Genomic DNA, 20,048 nt, shown 5'->3' with positions numbered 1-20,048 from the left:
AAGGCGGGTGGATCATGAGGTCAGGAGTTCAAGACCAGCCTGGCCAAAATGATGAAACCCCATCTCTACTAAATATGCAAAAATTAGCCAGGCGTGGTGGTGGGCGCCTGTAATCCCAGATACTCGGGAGGCTGAGGCAGGAGAATCACTTAAACCTGGGAGGCAGAGGTTGCGGTGAGCCAATACTGTGTCAGTGCACTCCGGCCTGGGTGACAGAGTGAGACTGTCTCAAAAAAAATTTTTTTTTTTTTTGTATTTTTAGTAGAGACGGAGTTTCACCATGTTGGCCAGGCTGGTCTGGAACTCCTGACCTTGTGATCCACCTGCTTGGGCCTCCCAAAGTGCTAGAATTACAGACATGAACCAGCGTGGCTGGCCAATTTTAATATTTTTAATATAACTCAGTATATCCAAAATAGTATCATTGTAACATTATTATTTTAAAATATGTGAATTGTTTAAAAATATGTGAAGCATTCCTGTGGAGTCAAACCTGGGGTGATAGGACTTGGGGTATGTCCCTCTCTGGGGTTAGCCAGGGAAAGTGGAATAATTACAGGAGCATTGAAGGTGGCCAGTCCTAGTCCTACCAGGTCAGGACACTGTCACTGCTATGCTACTGACAGGGAAACAAGGCAGAGATGAAACATAATTAAACAAATGAACATAGATGTTGTTTGAAGTCCATGGTTTGTACATTTGAACTTGAAATGACTAGTGGCCGGGCACAGTGGCTCACACATAATCCCAGTACTTTGGGAGAGTGAGGTGGGAGGATCACTTGAGTCCAGAGTTTAAGACGAGCCTGGAGAACATAGCAAGACCCCGTCTCCACCAAAAAAAGGGAAAAAAAAGGCCCACATGGTGGTGTGCACCTATAGTCCCAGCTGCTCTGGAGGCTGATGCAGGAGGATTGCTTGAGCCCAGGAGGTTGAGGCTGCAGTGAGCCACAATCACACCACTGCACTCCAGTCTGCATGACAGATAAGGCCTGGTCTCAAAAAAAAAAAAAAAAAAAAAAAAAAGGAAAAAAATGACTAATGATGCGGGAGACGTTTTTATCTGATAGTTTTAGATCAGATTTTGCTGTTGTAGATTGTTTCTACCTGTGAATTCTTTGGCTGCATTCCCAAGTGAAATTGGGGCCTACACCCAAGGAGTCAGAATCCCATCCATATTTGTGGTATGGGAAACAAGACCCCTTGCTGGGGAGACTGGCCTGCCAGGAGACCCTGTAGCCAGGGGACCTGGGCGCCAGTGTGCCTCCCAAGGCCTGAAGACATGAGGCCAGCATGGGCCCTGGCCTGCTGCATGGGAGTTCAGGACCGGTCCCGCCTGCTATCCCTTCTTTCTTCTCTTTGCTTTTTCTAAAATGGTGGCTTTGTGTTACTCAGGGTCTGTGGGGCCGTGATTCTGGGAGAAATCCTGTTGTGCTCTCCAGGTTCCTGTCTCTTCTTCAGATCTCCCCGGGTCCACTTGTTGTAGACTTGTGCACCCCGATTCAGGATGAGATCAGAGGAGCCTGTGGGGCAGCGATTCATAGGGAGCTCAAGGCCATTGTTATTCCTTGAATTTGAGAAGAACATTGGAAATGTCATCTTCTGAAATGGAAACTAACAGAGAAAGGCAAATCATTTGGAAAAAGTTACTTAAATGGTAATCTTGTTGCCAATAAAATAGTATTTTCTAATTCAAAGTCCAAAGCAAAGGTCCCTCTTAGATCCCTGTTCAATTACAAGGTTGCTCTATGGACTTAAGTAGAGAATGTTGGCCAGGCGCTGTGGCACACGCCACTTGGGCAGGTCCAGGCGGGTGGATCACCTGAGGTCAGGAGTTCGGGTTTATTTCTTGGGAGTCATGTTGGTGACACTGGAGACCAGAGGATTCCGGTTCTCAGAGAGAGGGGTGCTGTGATGGAGCAGGACAATACACTCTTGGCTTGAATACTGAGGCACAGAGTGGGGAGGCCTGCTGGCCTTGGGGAGTGGATAGCAGCAGATCAGGCAGAGTGAGACACTCCCTCTGACCCTTGCAGTGTAACAGGTGTGGGTTTGTTCACTTTGTCGCCTATGAGCTTGGCTAGTTTGAATCAGTCCCCCAGAGCGTCATCACCCCGGGCTTTTTTGTAAACATTCATTTCTGAGAAAGTACAACTGTAATGGTGCTTATACTTGCTTTGCTTTACACTAAAACCCAGAATAGCCTATTTGTTTTTCTCTTCTGCCTTTCTTCCTCTCCTCTCCCTTTCTCACCTTTCTTTTTTCCTTTGTCATTGACCTCTTAACTACAGGAGTAAACCTGCCATTGTAATCTGCCTCACTTTGCAGACACATCTCTATCTTTTGTCTCCTTTGTTCCTTTTGTAGCTTGTGACAGAAACAAATTGGGTTGCTTGAGGTGACCCCTTCCCTGCTCTCCTCCTGGGGAATGATCTCATCCCCATTGTACTCCTAGGTCCCATACCCCAACTTTTCAGCCAGAGGCTCACACAAGCACATTCATAGCAAGGTTAAGGGCATCAGTAGCCAGAGAAGCTGAGCTTCCTCCTCTGGTAAGTTAAATTTGCAGATGTTGACATCTGATCCCATTCACCTTGTGGTTGTGGCTTCTCCTTTACCTCCCATAAAGGACCAGCCCTGTCAAGAACCACCTTCCTCCCTACTGTGCTTCTTCATGATTTCCTGCCTCCACTCTTTCCTTCTGGCTTTGCTTGTTCCCTGAGACCGAGAAGCTTGTGTCTCATTTCTGTAGATGTGTAGCCCCATAGGACAAGTGATACCAAGGTTTGGCAACAGTAGATCTTTTGCTTAGGATTTGGACCCAGAACACAGAATGTCACCTTCTGTGGGCTGCTTGGTGCTACTTGGCTGAAGAGCCTTTCCAGGAGGAGGAGGAGTCGGAGATCAGACTTTCCTGGCCACCGCCCTGTGGTATGCTTGTGCCCTAGCACTTGCCTTGTGCCCACTCACAGCAGTCACAGAGCTTATGGTTTTCTTTCACTAGCGATGGAGGTCAGGCCTCTAACACAGGAGCCTAGACCTTGGGCAGGACTCTACATCCTTGTCAAAAGAGAGGGTGCCCTTAGGTAATATGATTCCTTATTTCAGGCCTGCATCTAGATGCTTCCCCAAACAAGTTCTGAGGCCTGTTTAATTCCGTTGGGCTATTGCATCTCTGGGGGAGATGCGCATTTTCCTTGTAATGCACCCTGTAGGAAAGTTTTGACTTGGTCCAGCTTTTCAAAGCACGAGTCTGAGAGCAGATTGATTGCAAGGCCTTGTCTGAGAAGAGAATGGACTGACTCATGATACCTGGACAGACTCCAGAGGGAGATGCGATGCCCTCTCCAGCGACTGGCAGAGCACTCCTTTTCCCGCTTGGGCGGCTCTGAGCATGCTGGCGTCCAGCTGGCTATCTAAAGGTGACCAGGATCCACTTTCCACCAAAGCTGCTTAGGTTTCCATCCCATTCTGTAATCTTATGGAAGAATCCCTCTCCAGCTCTGATAAAGCCCTTCTCCCTTTCACAGTGGAGTTGGACGCGAGTTGTAGTTCTTGGCATGACAGGGAGCAGTGTGGAATTGGGGGAGATAATCAATATCTAATGGTTTATACCGGCGTTTCCAGTGGATTTGAGCAATTGTCGGGGGAGGGTGGTATGTCAGCATGGGGGCCTCAAAAGGTGAATTCTAGGGCTGTATCTGTGGTTTACTACCTTGTTACCTTGGGTAAGTTCCCAAACCCTCATCTGACAGAAGGAAAAAAGCTACTTTGTCTACCAAACAGGGCTGATGTGAGCAGAAAGTGAATGTCTGGGGAAGAATGTTGACAGCCATAATACATTATATTGATATAAGACATCATTTTAAAAGCCGTTAGTATTATATTACATGCCAAGTATGTTAGTCGTGTTCTAGTTTGGGGACAGAGGCGCATTTACTCAGACATGGCCTACAATGTCCTCTTGAAGGGCTTTTTTTCCACCCAGGCTCCTTGTGCTGGAACTGGGCAGATGGTCCATCTTCCTTAAACCCTAGAGGAAGAAGGAAGCAGTTTGCTTTCCTCAGAGGAAACCTGCATGGGACTTCTCAAATTCAGCTCTAATGTATGAGGCCCATTTCTCTGCCTTATTTGGCTCTCACAGCGATATGAAAGTGAAAGTTCACATAGTGAAGTTGGAAAATTCAGTGCATTGCCATAAAAATATTGATTTGGTTTCTTCTGAGCTAGGTCTGGCCCTGTCCGCCAAGGCTTGTTGGCCGTCATTAGGCAGGGCAAATGCTCTTTGGTGCCCTGCAGCCCCTTCACTTCCCCACATAGGCTCCCTGCGAGTGGCGTTTGGCTACTTGCCTGGTCTATGGAGCCATTTGCTCTCAACCCTCAAAGGCATCTAAATTCTGCAGCTGTCAAGGCTCTGTTTATGTTGGAGAAACTCGAATAGGCGGTTTTGTATTTAGAGTGGAGCAAAATGATACAGTATGAAACTTTAAAGCAAGAAGTTATTTGTGAGAAGCCCTTAAAAGGTAATAGGCAACAGACTAATATGAGATGTAGTACTTACTCAGGTAATAACACTGGTATTAATAAAATTAATATAATTCCGTCAATACAGTCACTTTCAGGACAGAGTACACAGTGGACATAGATTCCATGTGAGTGTCTGTGTTTGTCAGTTCACAGAAAACATCCAGGTTGTTCTCTTATTATTGGTGTACCTTTTCCATTCAGTCATTCCGCATTCTTTGGCACCAAGTATGTTCCAAGCTGGAGTGAGAGGTTTCCATTTTAGTGCCTTTCTGGCCCCTCCAGAGACTTGATGGTGCCTCAGAATACAGTAAGTTATAAATATATATATATATTTTATTTTTTCAGACAGAGTCTTGCTCTGTTGCCCAGGCAGGAGTGCAGTGGCATAATCTCGGCTCACTGCAACTTCCATCTCCCAGGTTCAAGAGATTCTCCTGCCTCAACCTCCTGAGTAGCTGGGATACCACACCCGGCTAATTTTTGTACTTTTAGTAGAGACGGGGTTTCACCTTGTTGAGGCTGGTCTCGAACTCCTGACCTCAAGTGATTCACCCACCTCGGCCTCCCAAAGTCAAAGTGCTAGGATTATAGGTGTGAGCTACCATGCCCAGCCAAATGTATTTTAAACACAAATTAGTACCAGTCAGAATAGGTGTCAGTGTTAGACTGGATTTAAATCTAGCTTCTTATGGTTGATCTAGTTCATATTTACAAGAGATAGAAATAAGGACATGGAAAGATGAGAAGAAATACGTTCTAGGAAATACTGACCAAAAGAAAGCTGGTCGACTTTATTAGTATTAAACAATACATTATAAGGCAAAAAAGATCACATCATAATGATAAACTGTCTAACTTACTGGAAAGAATAAGTCTTCTTTTTTTTTTTTTTTTTTTGAGATGGAATCTTGCCCTGTCGCCCAGGCTGGAGTGCAGGGGCGTGATCTTAACTCACTGCAGCCTCCCTAGTAGCTGGGATTACATGTGCGTGCCACCATGCCTGGATAATTGTTGACTTTGTTTTGTTTTGTTTTGTTTTTTTGAGACAGAGTCTCGCTCTGTCGCCCAGGCTGGAGTGCAGTGGCGCGATCTCCGCTCACTGCAAGCTCTGCCGCCTCCCGGGTTCACGCCATTCTCCTGCCTCAGCCTCACGAGAAGCTGGGACTACAGGTGCCCACCAACACGCCTGGCTAATTTTTTTTGTATTTTTAGTAGAGACGGGGTTTCACCGTGTTTGCCAGGATGGTCTCGATCTCCTGACCTCGTGATCCGCCCGCCTCGGCCTCCCAAAGTACTGGGATTACAGGCGTGAGCACCGCACCTGGCCAATTGTTGAATTTTTAAATATAAATGGGTTTTCACCCTGTTGGCCAAACTGGTCTCAAACTCCTGACCCTAAGTGATCCGCCTGCCTCAGCCTCCCAAAGTGTTGGGATTATAGGCATAAGCCACTGTCACTGTGCCTGGCCAATAATTCTTAATTCTTTACCTGGTCAGTAGATCAAATGAATCGGTAATAATTTACAAGATTAGAACAATATAGCTAACCAGCTTGAAGTGTACCCATCAACTGGAGAATAGTTATTTTCAGGACATACAGAGTGCTCATGAAAATGGCCTACACCCTGAGCCATGGAGCAGATCTCACCACATTTCTTTTCTTTTCTTTTCTTTTTCTTTTCTTTTTTTTTGAGACGGAGTCTCGCTCTGTCGCCCAGGCTGGAGTGCAGTGGCACAAACTTGGCTCACTGCAAGCCCTGCCTCCCGGGTTCACACCATTCTCCTGCCTCAGCCTTCTGAGTAGCTGGGACTACAGGCACCCACCACCACGCCTGGCTAATTTTTTCTATTGTTTGGTAGAGAAGAGGTTTCACCATGTTAGCCAGGATGGTCTCGATCTCCTGACCTCGTGATCTGCCTACCTCGGCCTCCCAAAGTGCTAGGATTACAGGCGTGAGCCACCGCGCCTGGCCAGATCTCACCAAATTTTAAAGCCTCCTCACTACGGCTATGGTTCTTCACATTTTACAAGTGATGGACTCCTTTGAAAACCCCATTCTAATAAATTAAGGTTGCCCAAACTCAGCTGTTGACTTTTGGGGTTAAATAGTTCTTTGTGTGGGGCTGTCCTGTACACTGTAGGACATTTAGCATCTCCCCTGATAGTGACAACCAAAAATGGCTTGACATTGTCCAGTGTCCCCTGAGGGACAGAATCTTATCTGGTTGAGAACCACCGTTAGAGATCTTCTCTCCAGAAAAACACAGAATTTTGCATACAGTTTCTTCCGTCTCCATTAGAGCTAGTTGATCTTGTCCTCACTGAGGATGGCTGAGGGAGTGGGACTTTTTCTAAGAAAGGCCGTAGGGCAGCCAAGCAGCCTGGGGGTTTGGTCTTTGTTCTGTGCAAGGCCTCTCCCCACACCCCTGTCCAGGAGATAGATGCTCACACGCGTGTGTGGAGGTGCCATAGGCATGCTGGTGCTGATGGGCTGAGGGCTCAGACTGCCATGAGCCCGATGTCCCGCTCAGGGCTTGAAGAGATGAGGCCAGGGCATGTTGGAAGGCAGTCCCGCCTGCTCCTCCTTCTCAGCCTCTTTCTTCTCTCCGCTTTTCTCTAAAATGGTGGCGTTGTTTTAATCAAGACCTGTCAGACTCTGGTTCTGAGAGAAATCCTTGCTGCACTCTCAGGTGTCCTGTCTCTTCCTCAGGTTTCCCATGTTCACTTGTAGACCAGGGACCTCCAGGGCCACAAACATAAGGCATAGGTTTTACTCTAAGCCTTTTGGTAGGTGTCAATCACAGAGAGTTCAAGTCCATAACAGTAAAAAATAGATTATTAAAATATTAGATAGATGTGACCATAAAGGAATGTAAAAGGGAGAGTTTATTCTGAGGACCAGGTGATGCACCATGCTGGTGGGATCAGAGGAGACTTTACAAAGGAGAGGTAGACATCCAGGCTGGGTCGTGCAGGATCAATGGGAGTTTGCAAGGGGAGAGGGCATGGCAGGCAGGTGGAACAGCATGCTGGGTTCTGGGGGCTAGTGATAGCAAAACAGAGACAGAAGGTAAAAGAAGGTATGGGTGAGGCTTGCTCAGAAGCTTTGACTAGGTCTGCAAGCAGTTGAAGTGACATGATCAGATTTATGGTTTTTTTGTTTGTTTTTTGTTTTTGGCCAACTCTTTATTTCATAAAATAGAGTAAGTGTTCCTAAATTTAGTTTTAGAAGGTGATTTGAATGGCTCTGTGAAAGACAGATTACAGGTCAGAAAACTAGTTGGAGGCTATGCAAAGAACCCAGCTGAACAATGAGGTTTAGAACTATCATGGGGCCATGGGGCTAGAAGGGAGATGGACCTGCAGAGGGTATCAGGTCCCCAAACCCCAGAATCTAGTGCACATCTATTATGTTGAAGGACACAGTCATGTCCCTGCCTAAAGAAAGGACACTGCCCTTAGCTCCAAAAATAAAGACTAAGTTTTTATTTGAGAGAGATTTTTTCCTCTTTTTATATACATTTTTTTTCTCTAGGAAATAGACAGACGGTTGGAAAAAAAACTGAAGATCACACAGAAAGAGAGGTAAGGCTGCTGTCTGGTCTGAGGGCTCGAGCTCTCTGTGGTTTGAGAGCTGGGCAGTCAGTGGTGTTCTCCAACTGGCCATTAGGTTTAGCAGGTCCTAGCAGGTCAGGCTCTGGGGCAGCAAACCCTTCCCTCCAAGTTGGAGACCAGGATGTGGTGGCTTGAGGCTTTAGGGGTGAGGCTGGGGTGTTGCACCTGCCTCTGACCTTTGTGGGTTCCCTGCGTGAGGTCATCTGATGGGATGTGAGGAAGTGACAAGTTGGAAGACTTGAGTTTTAGGCCTGGCTGTGCCCCAGTTGCTCTGAGATCTGGGGCAAGTCGTTTCCCTGCTCTGGACATCAGTTTCTTTCTCTGTGGCATGAGTAGTGTGGGCAGATGATTTCTCTGGGTCCCCAGTGACTTGGTGGTTTAGGGTATTATAAGGGTATCCTGGAAGAAAACATTCTAGGAAATTCTTGAAAAACCTTTAAAAATAGCTTTGTTCTCCACCAAGACGACAGAGGAGGGTGTTTCCAGAGTGGGTGAAAGTTGACTTCGGCTTTCTGTTTTGGGCTTAGGGAACCTGTTGGTTTTCCATAAGTACAAGGGACAGGAGGGAAGATAGGACCTCTCTGGATTTGCTTACTGGCCTGCACAGTCATTCCCCAGGAAACTCTGGGGTGCTCTGCCTGCCTGCCAGTTTTCCTGGCTCCCTGCCTCTTTGATCAGATTGCTGGCTCCTTGTCTGTCTGCTTATCTCAGCAACCACACTAACCCTGGGTTACAGTCCCCGTTCCATACCATTTGTGTCCTACCCAGGACTTGTTTCCATTCACCCTGACTCAGTTCCTCCAATCCCGACTCCTGACAGTGAAAGCTCTGAAAGCAGGCCTGTTTGGTTCTGAAGAGAAGCTGGTTGACTGCTCTGGGGAGGGTCCTGGTGGCTGTTGTTGGGTGGTCATTCCTGCCTAGGTTCCTGTCTCCTCCTGTGGCTTTTGTTTCTTTCCCTTCATGTGTTGTTGTCCCTCTTTGTTTTTTGTCATTCCACCTCTCCTTGTGGACACATCGCCTTGATGTACGCGTCCACCAGCCTTGGACAATGCTTTTCTTTTGAGCATTGCCAAGCACTGTTTCTAGGTGCATCCTTCACTCCAGCCCCGCCGCTGTCCAAAAGACCAGAAAGCCCTGGCAAGGGAGGTTTCTCTGTTCAGAAGCTCTTTTGAAGAGAATTCAGTTGTCTGGTGTAGCTTGTCTCTGGGAGGCACAGGCCACTTTCACTAGAAGGTGGCTTGGTAAATCTTGATGCCAGGCAGGGATGGCACAGTGGGCTCCTTTGTAGTGTTTGTCTGGTTTGAGCATGTGATGGAAGATTTGGCTGAGAGTGAACACTGCTGACCCCTAAGTTCAAAGGCTCCCACCCCACCAGCCAGTCCTACTCTGATCTGTGTAGGGAAGCTGGGATCTTAACTGACGTCATTCGATTCTGGACATAAACTGTTTTGCTGCAGGGCCAAATGGTGGTTGATGTGGCTGTGGTGAACACGGGGATAGAAGGAGGTGGCGTTCCAGCCCCCATGGCCAGGGGTTAGGGCTGAGGAGCAGTTCCTGTGGCCTGCCAGAGCTGGTCACAAGCTTGCTTTTTTGGGACACGCTTCTTGAGGAGTGGAAATTTTGCTGTCTGGTCAGAGGCCAGAGAATCATGGGTAGAATTAGTAAGGAGGGAGAGGAAAGTGATGAGAGGGTGGGTGTGGGACATGGACAGGGCTTCCTTAGGAGCATGATTTGTGAAGCTGTGTTTGCTCTTTGTCAGCAGGAAATCCAAATCTCCTCCCAAAGTGCCCATTGTGATTCAGGACGATAGCCTTCCCGCGGGGCCCCCTCCACAGATCCGCATCCTCAAGAGGCCCACCAGCAACGGTGTGGTCAGCAGCCCCAACTCCACCAGCAGGCCCACCCTTCCGGTCAAGTCCCTAGCACAGCGAGAGGCCGAGTACGCCGAGGCCCGGAAGCGGATCCTGGGCAGTGCCAGCCCCGAGGAGGAGCAGGAGAAACCCATCCTCGACAGGTGAGTGTGGCTGGCAGGACCAGCCAATGATGGCTCTCCCAGTCCACCCAGGAGGAGGAGAGCATCCTGGCTACGTGTAGAGTAGTGAGAAGCAAGCAGAGTCAGGGTAGGAACCATGCAGCTCCAGCCGCGGACCCCAGCCTGTTGGGGATAGTTCACTGTGCTTCATTGGCTGGGCACGGCTCTCAAAGTCTATCAGGAGGTGGCAGTTTGCTGGCATGCTGCCTCTGCGGTTGGTAGTCACCAGGGGGCAGTGTTGCATTGAGAGTAAAGGCATGGATGAGCTTGTGTCAAAATCTGCCTCTTACCTCTTCTTAATTTAGAACGACTTGACCTCTCTGGGCCTTAGTTTTCTCATCTGAAAAAATGGGATAATAATACCAACCTTATCAAAGTGTTGTGCAATTCATTGAGTAAATGAGCATAGGATGTCGAGAACCTGGGCTGGCAGAGTGGAAAGTGCCCAGATAAGTGCTTTGGTTATATTTTCTGGGTCTCCAGTATGCCCGCTGTGATGTTTTTGTGAATTTTCTAAATTCCTTTTTACTCTTGGCATTTTTTTCTCTGCAGTATTAGAGGTTGCATTATATAAGTTTGTCACTTCCTAATCAAGCAGTATGCATTAAGACGGCCTCCTTCTGACTTTGAGGGGCCACTATGGCATGGCATCCTGGGACTTGAAGAACTAATCTGCATACCTTCTTTCTAGCTCTTCATAATTTTGAAGAGATACCTGTTCTCTTTGTTGTTTCTCCTCTAAGTCTTCACCTTTCCAGGGTGGAAAATGCGTGCTTCCTTTAGTTTCCTAGAGTAATACGAGTCAACCATTAACCGCAGAGTTTGGAGAGGAGTGGGAGGGAAGAATTGGGGGGCAGGGGATGTGTCCCTCTGCTGAGCTCTTGATTCCAGCTCTTTACCTTGGCCTAACATCTGGAGATTCCAAATGGTTCTGCAGAGCATGTACTGTCCGTGGTCACGGCCTCTGGGCAGAGTGGGCCCTTGAGCACTCCCCCTGCCTACAAGTGAATGCTGGCAGCTGAGCAGGGGGAAAGAATGCTGTAGCTGCTGGAGGTGAACATGTACCACCGACCCTACCTGCTCACAGGGGCCTCTCAACTTGGAGGTGTCCTGAGTCAGCTTCCCAAAGAAGCAGACTTGTGGAGCCAGAGTGACTTGGGCCCCAGCTACAAGGACAGTTGATTTTAAGATGGGTGACATCTAAGCCAGGTGCAGTAATCCCAGCACTTTGGGAGGCCAAGGCGGGAGGATCACTTGAGGTCAGGAGTTCAAGACCAGCCTGGCCAACGTGGTGAAACCCCATCTCTACTAAAATTACAAAAATTAGCTTGGGTGTGGTGGCGTTTGCCAGTAGTCCCAGCTACTGGTAGGCTGAGGTAGGAAGGATCACCTGAACTCGGGAGGTGGAGGTTGCAGTGAGCGGAGATAGCGCCATTACACTCCAACCTAGGCGACAGAATGCGACTCCATCTCAAAAATAAATAAAAAATAAAGAAATGATGGGGGACATCTATTATATCCTTTTTTAGGCCTTCCTCTGCTTTTCTTCCTTTCAGGCCAACCAGGATCTCCCAACCCGAAGACAGCAGGCAGCCCAATAATGTGATCAGACAGCCTTTGGGTCCTGATGGGTCACAAGGCTTCAAACAGCGCAGATAAATGCAGGCAAGAAAAGATGCCGCCGTTGCTGCCGTCACCGCCTCCTGGGTCGTCTGCCACGGGTTGCACTGCCGTGGCAGACAGCTGGACTTGAGCAGAGGGAACGACCTGACTTACTTGCACTGTGATCCCCCTTGCTCCGCCCACTGTGACCTTGAACCCCATGCACTGTGACCTCCCCCCTTCTCCCCCTTCCCACTGTGATTGGCTCATCGACAAGGGCTGTCCCAAGTCAATGGAAAGGGAAAGGGTGGGGGTTAGGGGAAGGTTGGGAGGACCCACCAAGGACTCAGAGAGTCAGACAGTGCCACTTGGCCACTTGGGGTAAAGCCAGTGCCAGCAATAACAGTTTATCATGCTCATTAATTTGGGATTTCAAAACACAAATGAAAACTCACACCCACCCACCCCCAAGTGCATGTCTCCATCACTTAAAAAGTAAGTTCCATTTGAAAATATCCTTTCTTTTTTTTTTTTCTTCCTATTTTTGTTTGTTTATACAAATATCTGATTTGCAAGAAAAAGTGCATGGGAGGGGTTTTAGTGGTTTAACGAATTTTTAATTAAGAAAGGGTAGTTTGGTAGTCTACTTAAAAATGTTTCTGGGAAATTCACTAGAAACATTAACCAATAGGATTTTGGTGAGCTTAGCTTCTGTATTCCTACTGCCGCCCGGAAAAGGGGCAGGGCTCTGCAGCCGCCAGGACAGATGAGCACCCCATGCCTATACCTCCCTCCCCGAGCTGAGTCCCAGGGCATCTGGGCCTTGCCTGGAGACTGGGCTAGCTCTGTAGGCTCGGAGAGCCTGGGGAGGGTGCCAACCCCACCTCTAGTATTTTGGGAGATAGGGAAAGTGAACAGACTTCCCCTTCCCATACCCCTCAGGGTGGTTCCCTACCAGCCAGGCTTACTACTAGAAGAGAGCAGAGCGCCAGGGAGTGAGACTGCATCCCTGGGCTTGGAAGTGAAGGAGAGGAGACTTGTTTAGTATTTTGCCATCGGCACAAGGAAAACCAGGAGAGAGTCTGCCTCCAGGACTCTGAGCCTTCTGCTTCGTATGTTCAGAAGGTGGATAGGTCTTCCCACTCCAGCATGGCTTGAACTCTTAGGGGTCTGCAGTGCTCCATCTCCATTGATGGCCCCAGCTCAGTAACTATACCTGGTACATTTCCTGTGTGCAATCAGTACCTTGAAGGCAGAACATTCTGAATAAAGTTGGAAAAAGAACAGCTTTGCTTTGCAAAGATTGATGACAGACTGGTTCCTCAGAGGCCTAGGTTCCCATCACCCCTTTTTCCAGAGCGAGGGCCTGGAATGAAGGCAGTTTATCCTCTGTCCCTGGAGCCTGGGGTTTGCTTTGGCTCCTTGAGGTGGAAGAGACTAAGAGGGCAGCTGCCCAGAGCGGCTCTGTGTGTACCTGGTTCCTCTCAGGCTTCCTGATCCCTTCCATTGCACTGCGCCTTATCCCTCAGCCAGCCAGACGGCCTCCTTGCTCCTGACCAGCAGATACGTTTCGGGGTGGTTGGTGTGGTTTTGCGATGAGGGCAGCACGTGGTGGCCAAGGTGGCAAGCTGAGTCTCACAGGCTCACTCCACCGCTGGTTGCCTGTGGGAATGGTGGGCCAGGCCCAGCAAGCCATGCCCCACCACGTCCTCCCCTCTGGAGGAAGCGCCAGCTGCCAGCCAAGTCAGCAGCTAGTCCACAGCACAGCCTTATAACCGTAAAGCCAGGCATTGCCCACGAGCAGAGCTGGAAGCAGAGCTTCAGTCAGTGAGAGGGAGGATTACCTTCAGGAGAAGGCAAGGAAGAAAATTGGCTGCTATCTTTATAGTTCCACTGCCCTAACCAAGTGTCCACATTCTAAATGTATAGTGTCCATCCCTCATGTAATAGTGGTTTCCCACCCAAAGTGAGACTTTCCTTTTAATTGGAGAAGGGTATAGAGGTAGTCCAGGTGGGAAGGCCAGAAGTGCTGGTTGCCCAGCTATTGGGACCACCTGTTCTTGCCCCACTACCCTCTAGTAGGGGCCAAAGTAAAGGCTGGTTGGTGGGTGTCTGGATTGAGGATGTGGCAGGGACTGGTCCTCCCACCTCCCTCTGGCCAAAGATGGGCTTTGCCCGCTGTGTGCCTGTCACCACCCACCAGCAGTCATGCCCTGGGCTTCCCAAATGGAGAGGTAGCAGGCAACGTTTTTAAAAAGAAAGAAAACAGGAAACTGTATTGTGTTAGAGGGAGGCGGGAGGGGAGATGAGGAAACGGTTTGGATTTTGTGTGTGGGAGGGTATTTTTTGGGGGGTAGTTGTCTGTAACTTTCCTAAGTGCTTTTTTTCCTTTTCTTTTTTAAAGTAAGTTGCAGGCTTTGGCTTGGAAAACCCCAGGGGGATGGGGGGCAGAAACCTGAGGCTGCTGCCCCTTTATCTGCCTTCACAGTACTGTCCCCTTCCCCCAGCTCCTCCCTGACCCCATGGGCCAGGCCTCAGACCTTCCAGCTAACCGCTTCCCATGAGCCACTACTCTGATGTCAGCCTATAACCAAAGGAGCTGGGGGGTCCAGGCCTGGTGACCAACCTTTCTCAGCCCACTCAATCAGGGTGCTCCCCACCTGCAGGCAGGAGGCAACACCCTATCTGCTACCATCAGCCCCTTCCAGAGCCCATCTGCCCCGCCCAGCCCTGCCCTGCCAGCCCAGCCATACCCTGCTCTGCCCTATCTTGGGGGTGCCCTGCTCAGGGATGGGCTGGCAGGGCTGCACCCAGCCTCCCTGGTAAGCAGAGACTCAAGAAACCTCTGGGGTCCTGTTTTCTGGTTGTGTGATCCCAGGGGTGCACATGGGCCCCTTGGGTGTCTGAACAGAAGGGTATGGGAGGGAGGGCCGCACCCCTGCAGTCTTACTCTGCTGGTGTAGCGGGCAGCTGCCCACTCCCACCCCGTTGGCAGATTAAGCATTTTATAAATTGTATTTTAAATACATGTTTTAAACTTGTCAGATCTTTGTCCTCATTTCAGTCCCCGCCCTCTACCTCTTGCTGTGGCCGCTTATTTAACCCTGGGGGGTTTCCCTCTGCCCAGTTGCAGGGAAAGACTGTCTTTGGTAAAATACTAGGCTGGGTGGTATGTGGGGTGAGGGGAAAGGACCCACCCCTTAGGGCTCCCAGAGAAGTAGAGCTCTGGGTCCTGGGGCTCTGTTGGGGGACCATGGCAGAGGCCACCTCCTGCTCTTACACAGGGCCTATCTTGGAGCCAGTGGAGAGAGAGAACGGCTGCTTTTGTGGGGCTCCCAGTCCAGAGGGGGAAGCGCTCTTCTGAGGAGGGGCCTAGCCCGGTGCTTTGAGAAGGCACAGAAGGTCAAGACTTTGCATGCAGGGGCACCTGTAGCAGAAACCCCAACCCTGGGCAGGGCTTCGAGGTAGAACCCTACACCCTGAGAGCCCAGGGGTGGCTGGGGTGACAGCTTGAGGACCTTCCTTGGCAAGAGGCACAGGGGCTGAAGTTATTGGTATTTATTAGCTTACCAGGCCACAAAAGCAAATTCCAGCAGCAGCTCCTGTCTGGTGGCCCATCTGTCTGCAGGCCTTGAGCAACTGTCCAGAGTCAGGCCTCCAGAGGGTCAGTGGGTTCGAGAAGGCACAGAGCTGGGCCACTTTCTGCTGTCAGAGTTGTGTTCCCTGGGGAGGGCAATGGGGCAGAAGGGTGGGAAACATTTGGCCCTTTCCCTGTCTGCCAGTACGTGAACCATCCGTGCATGCCCAAGTGAGGAGAGAGAGGCGGCCTCCGCTCAGAAATGGTGGACCCAGCAGTCGGGCTTAGGGGCCTGATTCCAAGTCCAGGGCACCCTTCCCCAGCGGCCTGGAGGGGGACTGCTGCAGGAGACGCTCCCCTCTGCCCAGGTGCACAGTCCGCTAGTCCTAATGTTGAACCATAGGGAACTCGTAGCCCTCAGGTGCCACTGAGTCTCGGACACAGGAGAGCAGCAGCACTCTGGCTTCAGTGGAACAATCTACCGGGTACACATGCCCTCAACAAAGGTTTTTTTTCTTTGCCTTTCACCCTTTCTCCTCCCTGGAATAAGCAGCCTCTCAGGTATGGTCTCTTAGAAAGATGGATTCCCAGGCATTAGGCCAGGGGCCTCTTAAGGAAGGATCTGGAAGGGCCTAGGCTGGGGCCCTTTCTCTGGGCACCCACCTGTTTCCTTGAGATCGTGACTGGAAGAAGGGGCTACGGATGTCAGGAGCCAGGCCAGGGGTTGTGCACTGGTCTTGCACGTAGTGGTTGGTTGGCTTCCTGCGGACCATCTTCTTGTCCATCCGTGGGCAGAGCGGGATGCAGGGCACCTGGGCATAGGGGCTCTGCAGGTTGGGAGCTGGTGAAGAAGGAGGCAGAAGGGGGAATGCTTCAGAGCACGCCCAGCCTTGGGAAGCAGGCAGATTGAGGTGAAATCCTGGCTTTGCTACATAATGGACTAGGCACTTTGGGGCAAGTCACTTAACCTCTCTGAGCTTCTGAGCTGGAGGTGATAGTGGTACACACCTCACAAGAGTTGATGATGAAGATTAAAGGAGAAATATAGGCAAAGCACTCAGCTCTGTACTGCACACAGAATAAGAGCTGGTAACAGCTTAACAAGGAGCAGAGGTCTTTGTGACGGGTGCTGGCAAAGTCTAGTAGGCATACTCTAGAAAGACTGCAAAGCTCCTATCCTGTTACTTGGCACACAGTAGGAGTCTAATAAATGGTACCTGGGGAAGGAGGCAGGCTTGCCCAGTGGAAAGAGCATAGGTTTTGGGGTCACACCTGGATATAAACACCCCTTTCCAAAACACACTAGCTAGGGGCATTGGGCAAGTTGCTTAACTTCATCAGTTTCTTTTTTTTTTTTTTTTTTTTTTTTTGAGATGGAGTTTTGCTCTTGTTGCCCAGGCTGGAGTGCAATGGCATGATCTCAGCTCACTGCAACCTCCGTCTCCCAGGTTCAAGCGATTCTCCAGCCTCAGCCTCCAGAGCAGCTGGGATTACAGGTGCTTGCCACCACACCCGGCTAGTTTTTTAGAGATGGGGTTTCACCATGTTGACCAGGCTGGTCTCGAACTTCTGACCTCAGGTGCCCACCTCAGCCTCCCAAAGTGCTGGGATTACAGGCGTGAACCACCATGCCCGGGTCAGTTTCATTTTTCTAATCTGTAAAATGGGGTGAATACATGATTATGAGTATTAAATTCCAGAGCATCTGCAAAGAGCCTAGCTCAGTGGGCACTCAGTAAACAGCTGGGATTGCCAGTCTCTACAGCTGTTCTTTCTCGGTCCTGGCTCATGGGACCAACCTGTGCTCAGGCTAAGGCAGGAGGGGAGGAGTCCAATGCAGGAGGCCATTTTCATAGGCCTAGAAGGAAAATAGTGATTATCAGCCGTTTTCCGATGTACACAGTTAAGCCCAAAGTGGGAAACTGGCCTCTCAGCTCCCTGGGCCTGGCTGCCTGAGGGCCCAAGGAGAGGAAGCCAGATGGGCAAGAGAGCAGAGCCCCAACCCTGGCCCATCCCACCCTGCCCAGGGGCCTCACCATAGTTCTGCTGCTTCAGCCGGCTGAGGATACTGAGGACCTTTCGTTCTGGGACTTCTGAGCTCTCTTCTTGCTGGGGGTTATAGGGAAGCTGCTTCTGCAACCGCAGCCGGCCTATGGCCGCTTCCATCTCCTGGGCCTTGCAGGTGCCTGCCTTCAGCTTTTTCTGGTAGTAGCTGGGGAGGCAGTGCCCACCCATCTCAGCCTGGCTGTGTTTAATTCACCCTTCTCCTCCTTAGCCCCTGTCTCTCTGGCCTGCTCTGGAGCAGGAACACAAGCCCAAGAGTCAGGAAACCTGGATTCTAGTCCCAGCTCAGTCCTTAGCTTTCTGTGACCATGAGCAAGTCACTGCCCTGCTCTGGGCCTTAGTTGCCCTGTGTAAAATGGAGGAAAGAGGTTCTCTCTACCCTGTCAATGCAAGTGACTTGACTTCTCTGAGCTTCGAGTTTCCATTGGGTAAAAGAGATAAAACAGTTCACATGCCTTAGGATTAAATAACAAGGATGAATTAACACAGCCTCAAGCACGCAGCATGGTGTCTGGCTCACGGAAAATGCTTTGTACATGTTACCTATTATTTTGGGGAGGGGCGTGGCGGGGAGACAAGAGTCTCACTCTGTTGCCCAGGCAGGAGTACAGTGGCGTGAACATGACCTCACTACAGCCTTGAACTCCTGGGCTCAACTGACCCTCCTGCCCTAGCCTCTCGAGTAGTTGGGACCATAGGCACCAACCACCACGCCCAGCTAATTTTTTAATTTTGTGTAGAGATGTGGTCTCGCTGTGTTGCCCTGGCTGGTCACAAACTCCTTGCTTCAAACTATCCTTCCACTTTGGCCTCCCAAAGTGTTGGGATTACAGGCATGAGCCACTGCATTACCTATGATTACCTAATGATTTTATCATTGATATATTTACTTAGATGTGCAAGTACTTAGCTGTGCAATTAACTCCTGCTCATCTTCCATATTTCAGGTTAGGGACTCTGTGCTCCAGAAAGTCTTCTCTGTCCTATCCCCACTCCTACCCTACAGAGTAACTAGGCTCCTGCTGGAGGCCCCCTGCAACCTGTAGTTACCCAATTATATACCCCCTGCAACCCGCTTGATTTTCTTAACTCACTGCTTGCCTTTTCCCCCACTAGACTGCGAGATCATTCATTCAGTAAGTATTCACTGAGTGTTCACTGTGTCCTGGCCACTCTTCTAAGTGATTGGAAAAGAGTGAAGGAGACATCCACACAGTGTCCCTGTATCATAGCCTCAGCCCCACCTCTTACCCCAGCCATCTACTAACACCTTGGGCCAAGGGTGCTGCAGTGGCTCCTTTCACACAAGCTTCAACTAACTTTGCACAGGGACGACCCTACGGGTCCCACCTCAGACGTGAGCCTCTTGCTTCCTGCCCCAGGGATTCTCTGACACAGGGGATTCTCAGAAGTGCAGGGGAGTTAAGCACCTGTGGGGCACCCTTACTAAAGGTGTTAGTAGATGAGCTGTACAGGCTTTTCCCTTTCTTCTCCTGGCAGTTCTGAGCTGCCTTTTTTTTTTTTTTTTTTTGAGATGGGGTTTCGCTTTTGTTGCCCAGGCTGGAGTGCAGTGGTGCAATCTCGGCTCACAGCAACCTCTGCCTCCTGGGTTCAAGCGATTCTCCTTTTTTTTTTTTGAGATGGAGTCTTGCTGTGTCGCCCGGGCTGGAGTGCAGTGGCCGGATCTCAGCTCACTGCAAGCTTCGCCTCCCGGGTTCATGCCATTCTCCTGCCTCAGCCTCCCGAGTAGCTGGGACTACAGGCGCCCGCCACCTCACCCGGCTAGTTTTTTGTATTTTTAGTAGAGATGGGGTTTCACCGTGTTAGCCAGGATGGTCTCGATCTCCTGACCTCGTGATCCGCCCGTCTCGGCCTCCCAAAGTGCTGGGATTACAGGCTTGAGCCACCGCGCCCGGCCTCAAGCGATTCTCCTGCTTCAAATTCCCAAGTAGCGGCCGGGCGCGGTGGCTCACGCCTGTAATCCCAGCACTTTGGGAGGCTGAGACGGGCGGATCACGAGGTCAGGAGATCGAGACCATCCTGGCTAACACAGTGAAACTCCGTCTCTACTAAAAAAATACAAAAAACTAGCCGGGCGAGGTGGCGGGCGCCTATAGTCCCAGCTACTCGGGAGGCTGAGGCAGGAGAATGGTATAAACCCGGGAGGCGGAGCTTGCAGTGAGCTGAGATCCGGCCACTGCACTCCAGCCTGGGCGACAGAGCAAGACTCCGTCTCAAAAAAAAAAAAAAAACAAATTCCCAAGTAGCTGGAATTACAGGCATCCGCCACCACACCCAGCTAATTTTTTGTATTTTTAGTAGAGACTGGGGTTTCATCAGGTTGACCAGGCTGGTCTTTTCTTTTGAGACGGAGTCTCGCCCTGTCGTCTGGGCTGGAGTGCAATGGCGCAATCTCAGCTCACTGCAACCTCCGCCTCCTGGGTTCAAGCGATTCTCCTGCCCCAGCCTCCCGAGTAGCTGGGATTACATGCCCAGCTAATTTTTTGTATCTTTAGTTTAGACAGGGTTTCACCATGTTGGCCCAGGCTGGTCTCAAACTCCTGACCTTGTGATCCACCTGCCTTGGCCTCCCAAAGTGCTGGGATTACAGATGTGAGTCACCACACCCAG

The 20,048-nt window shown here is 50.1% G+C and overlaps 2 protein-coding genes across 14 annotated transcripts in view; one reads left to right on the top strand and one right to left on the bottom strand.

The window, feature by feature from the left end:
- LOC105473233 (SUZ RNA binding domain containing 1) overlaps positions 1–13,062 on the top strand; it is a 32,043-nt gene extending 18,981 nt beyond the window's left edge. Inside the window, exons 2-4 of one of the 6 annotated variants that reach the window (XM_011726933.2) lie at positions 8,063–8,112; positions 9,905–10,156; positions 11,704–13,062. In XM_011726933.2, the coding sequence (XP_011725235.1) occupies positions 8,063–8,112; positions 9,905–10,156; positions 11,704–11,833 (432 nt within the window). In that variant the 3' untranslated portion in view covers positions 11,834–13,062. Of the gene's footprint in view, positions 1–8,062; positions 8,113–9,901; positions 10,157–11,703 lie in introns of all 6 variants that reach the window. The other 5 variants (XM_011726932.2, XM_011726935.2, XM_011726934.2 and 2 more) reach the window with 5 other exon arrangements.
- A 2,257-nt stretch (positions 13,063–15,319) lies between these two features.
- The window catches only part of LOC105473231 (spermatogenesis associated 21), a 50,842-nt gene continuing 46,113 nt past the window's right edge, over positions 15,320–20,048 (bottom strand). For 6 of the 8 annotated variants that reach the window (XM_071099901.1, XM_011726928.3, XM_024790148.2 and 3 more), the window contains 3 exons: positions 17,390–17,565; positions 16,017–16,194; positions 15,320–15,499 (listed from right to left, as the gene is read on the bottom strand). In XM_071099901.1, coding sequence (XP_070956002.1) covers positions 15,442–15,499; positions 16,017–16,194; positions 17,390–17,565 — 412 coding nt within the window. In that variant the 3' untranslated portion in view covers positions 15,320–15,441. The remainder of the gene's footprint in view (positions 15,500–16,016; positions 16,195–17,389; positions 17,566–20,048) is intronic. The other 2 variants (XM_071099912.1, XM_071099922.1) reach the window with 1 other exon arrangement.

This window comes from Macaca nemestrina, chromosome 1, assembly GCF_043159975.1.
Source record: "Macaca nemestrina isolate mMacNem1 chromosome 1, mMacNem.hap1, whole genome shotgun sequence".
NCBI classification, from domain to species: Eukaryota; Metazoa; Chordata; class Mammalia; order Primates; family Cercopithecidae; genus Macaca; species Macaca nemestrina.
This window is presented reverse-complemented; position numbering and strand designations above follow the sequence as displayed.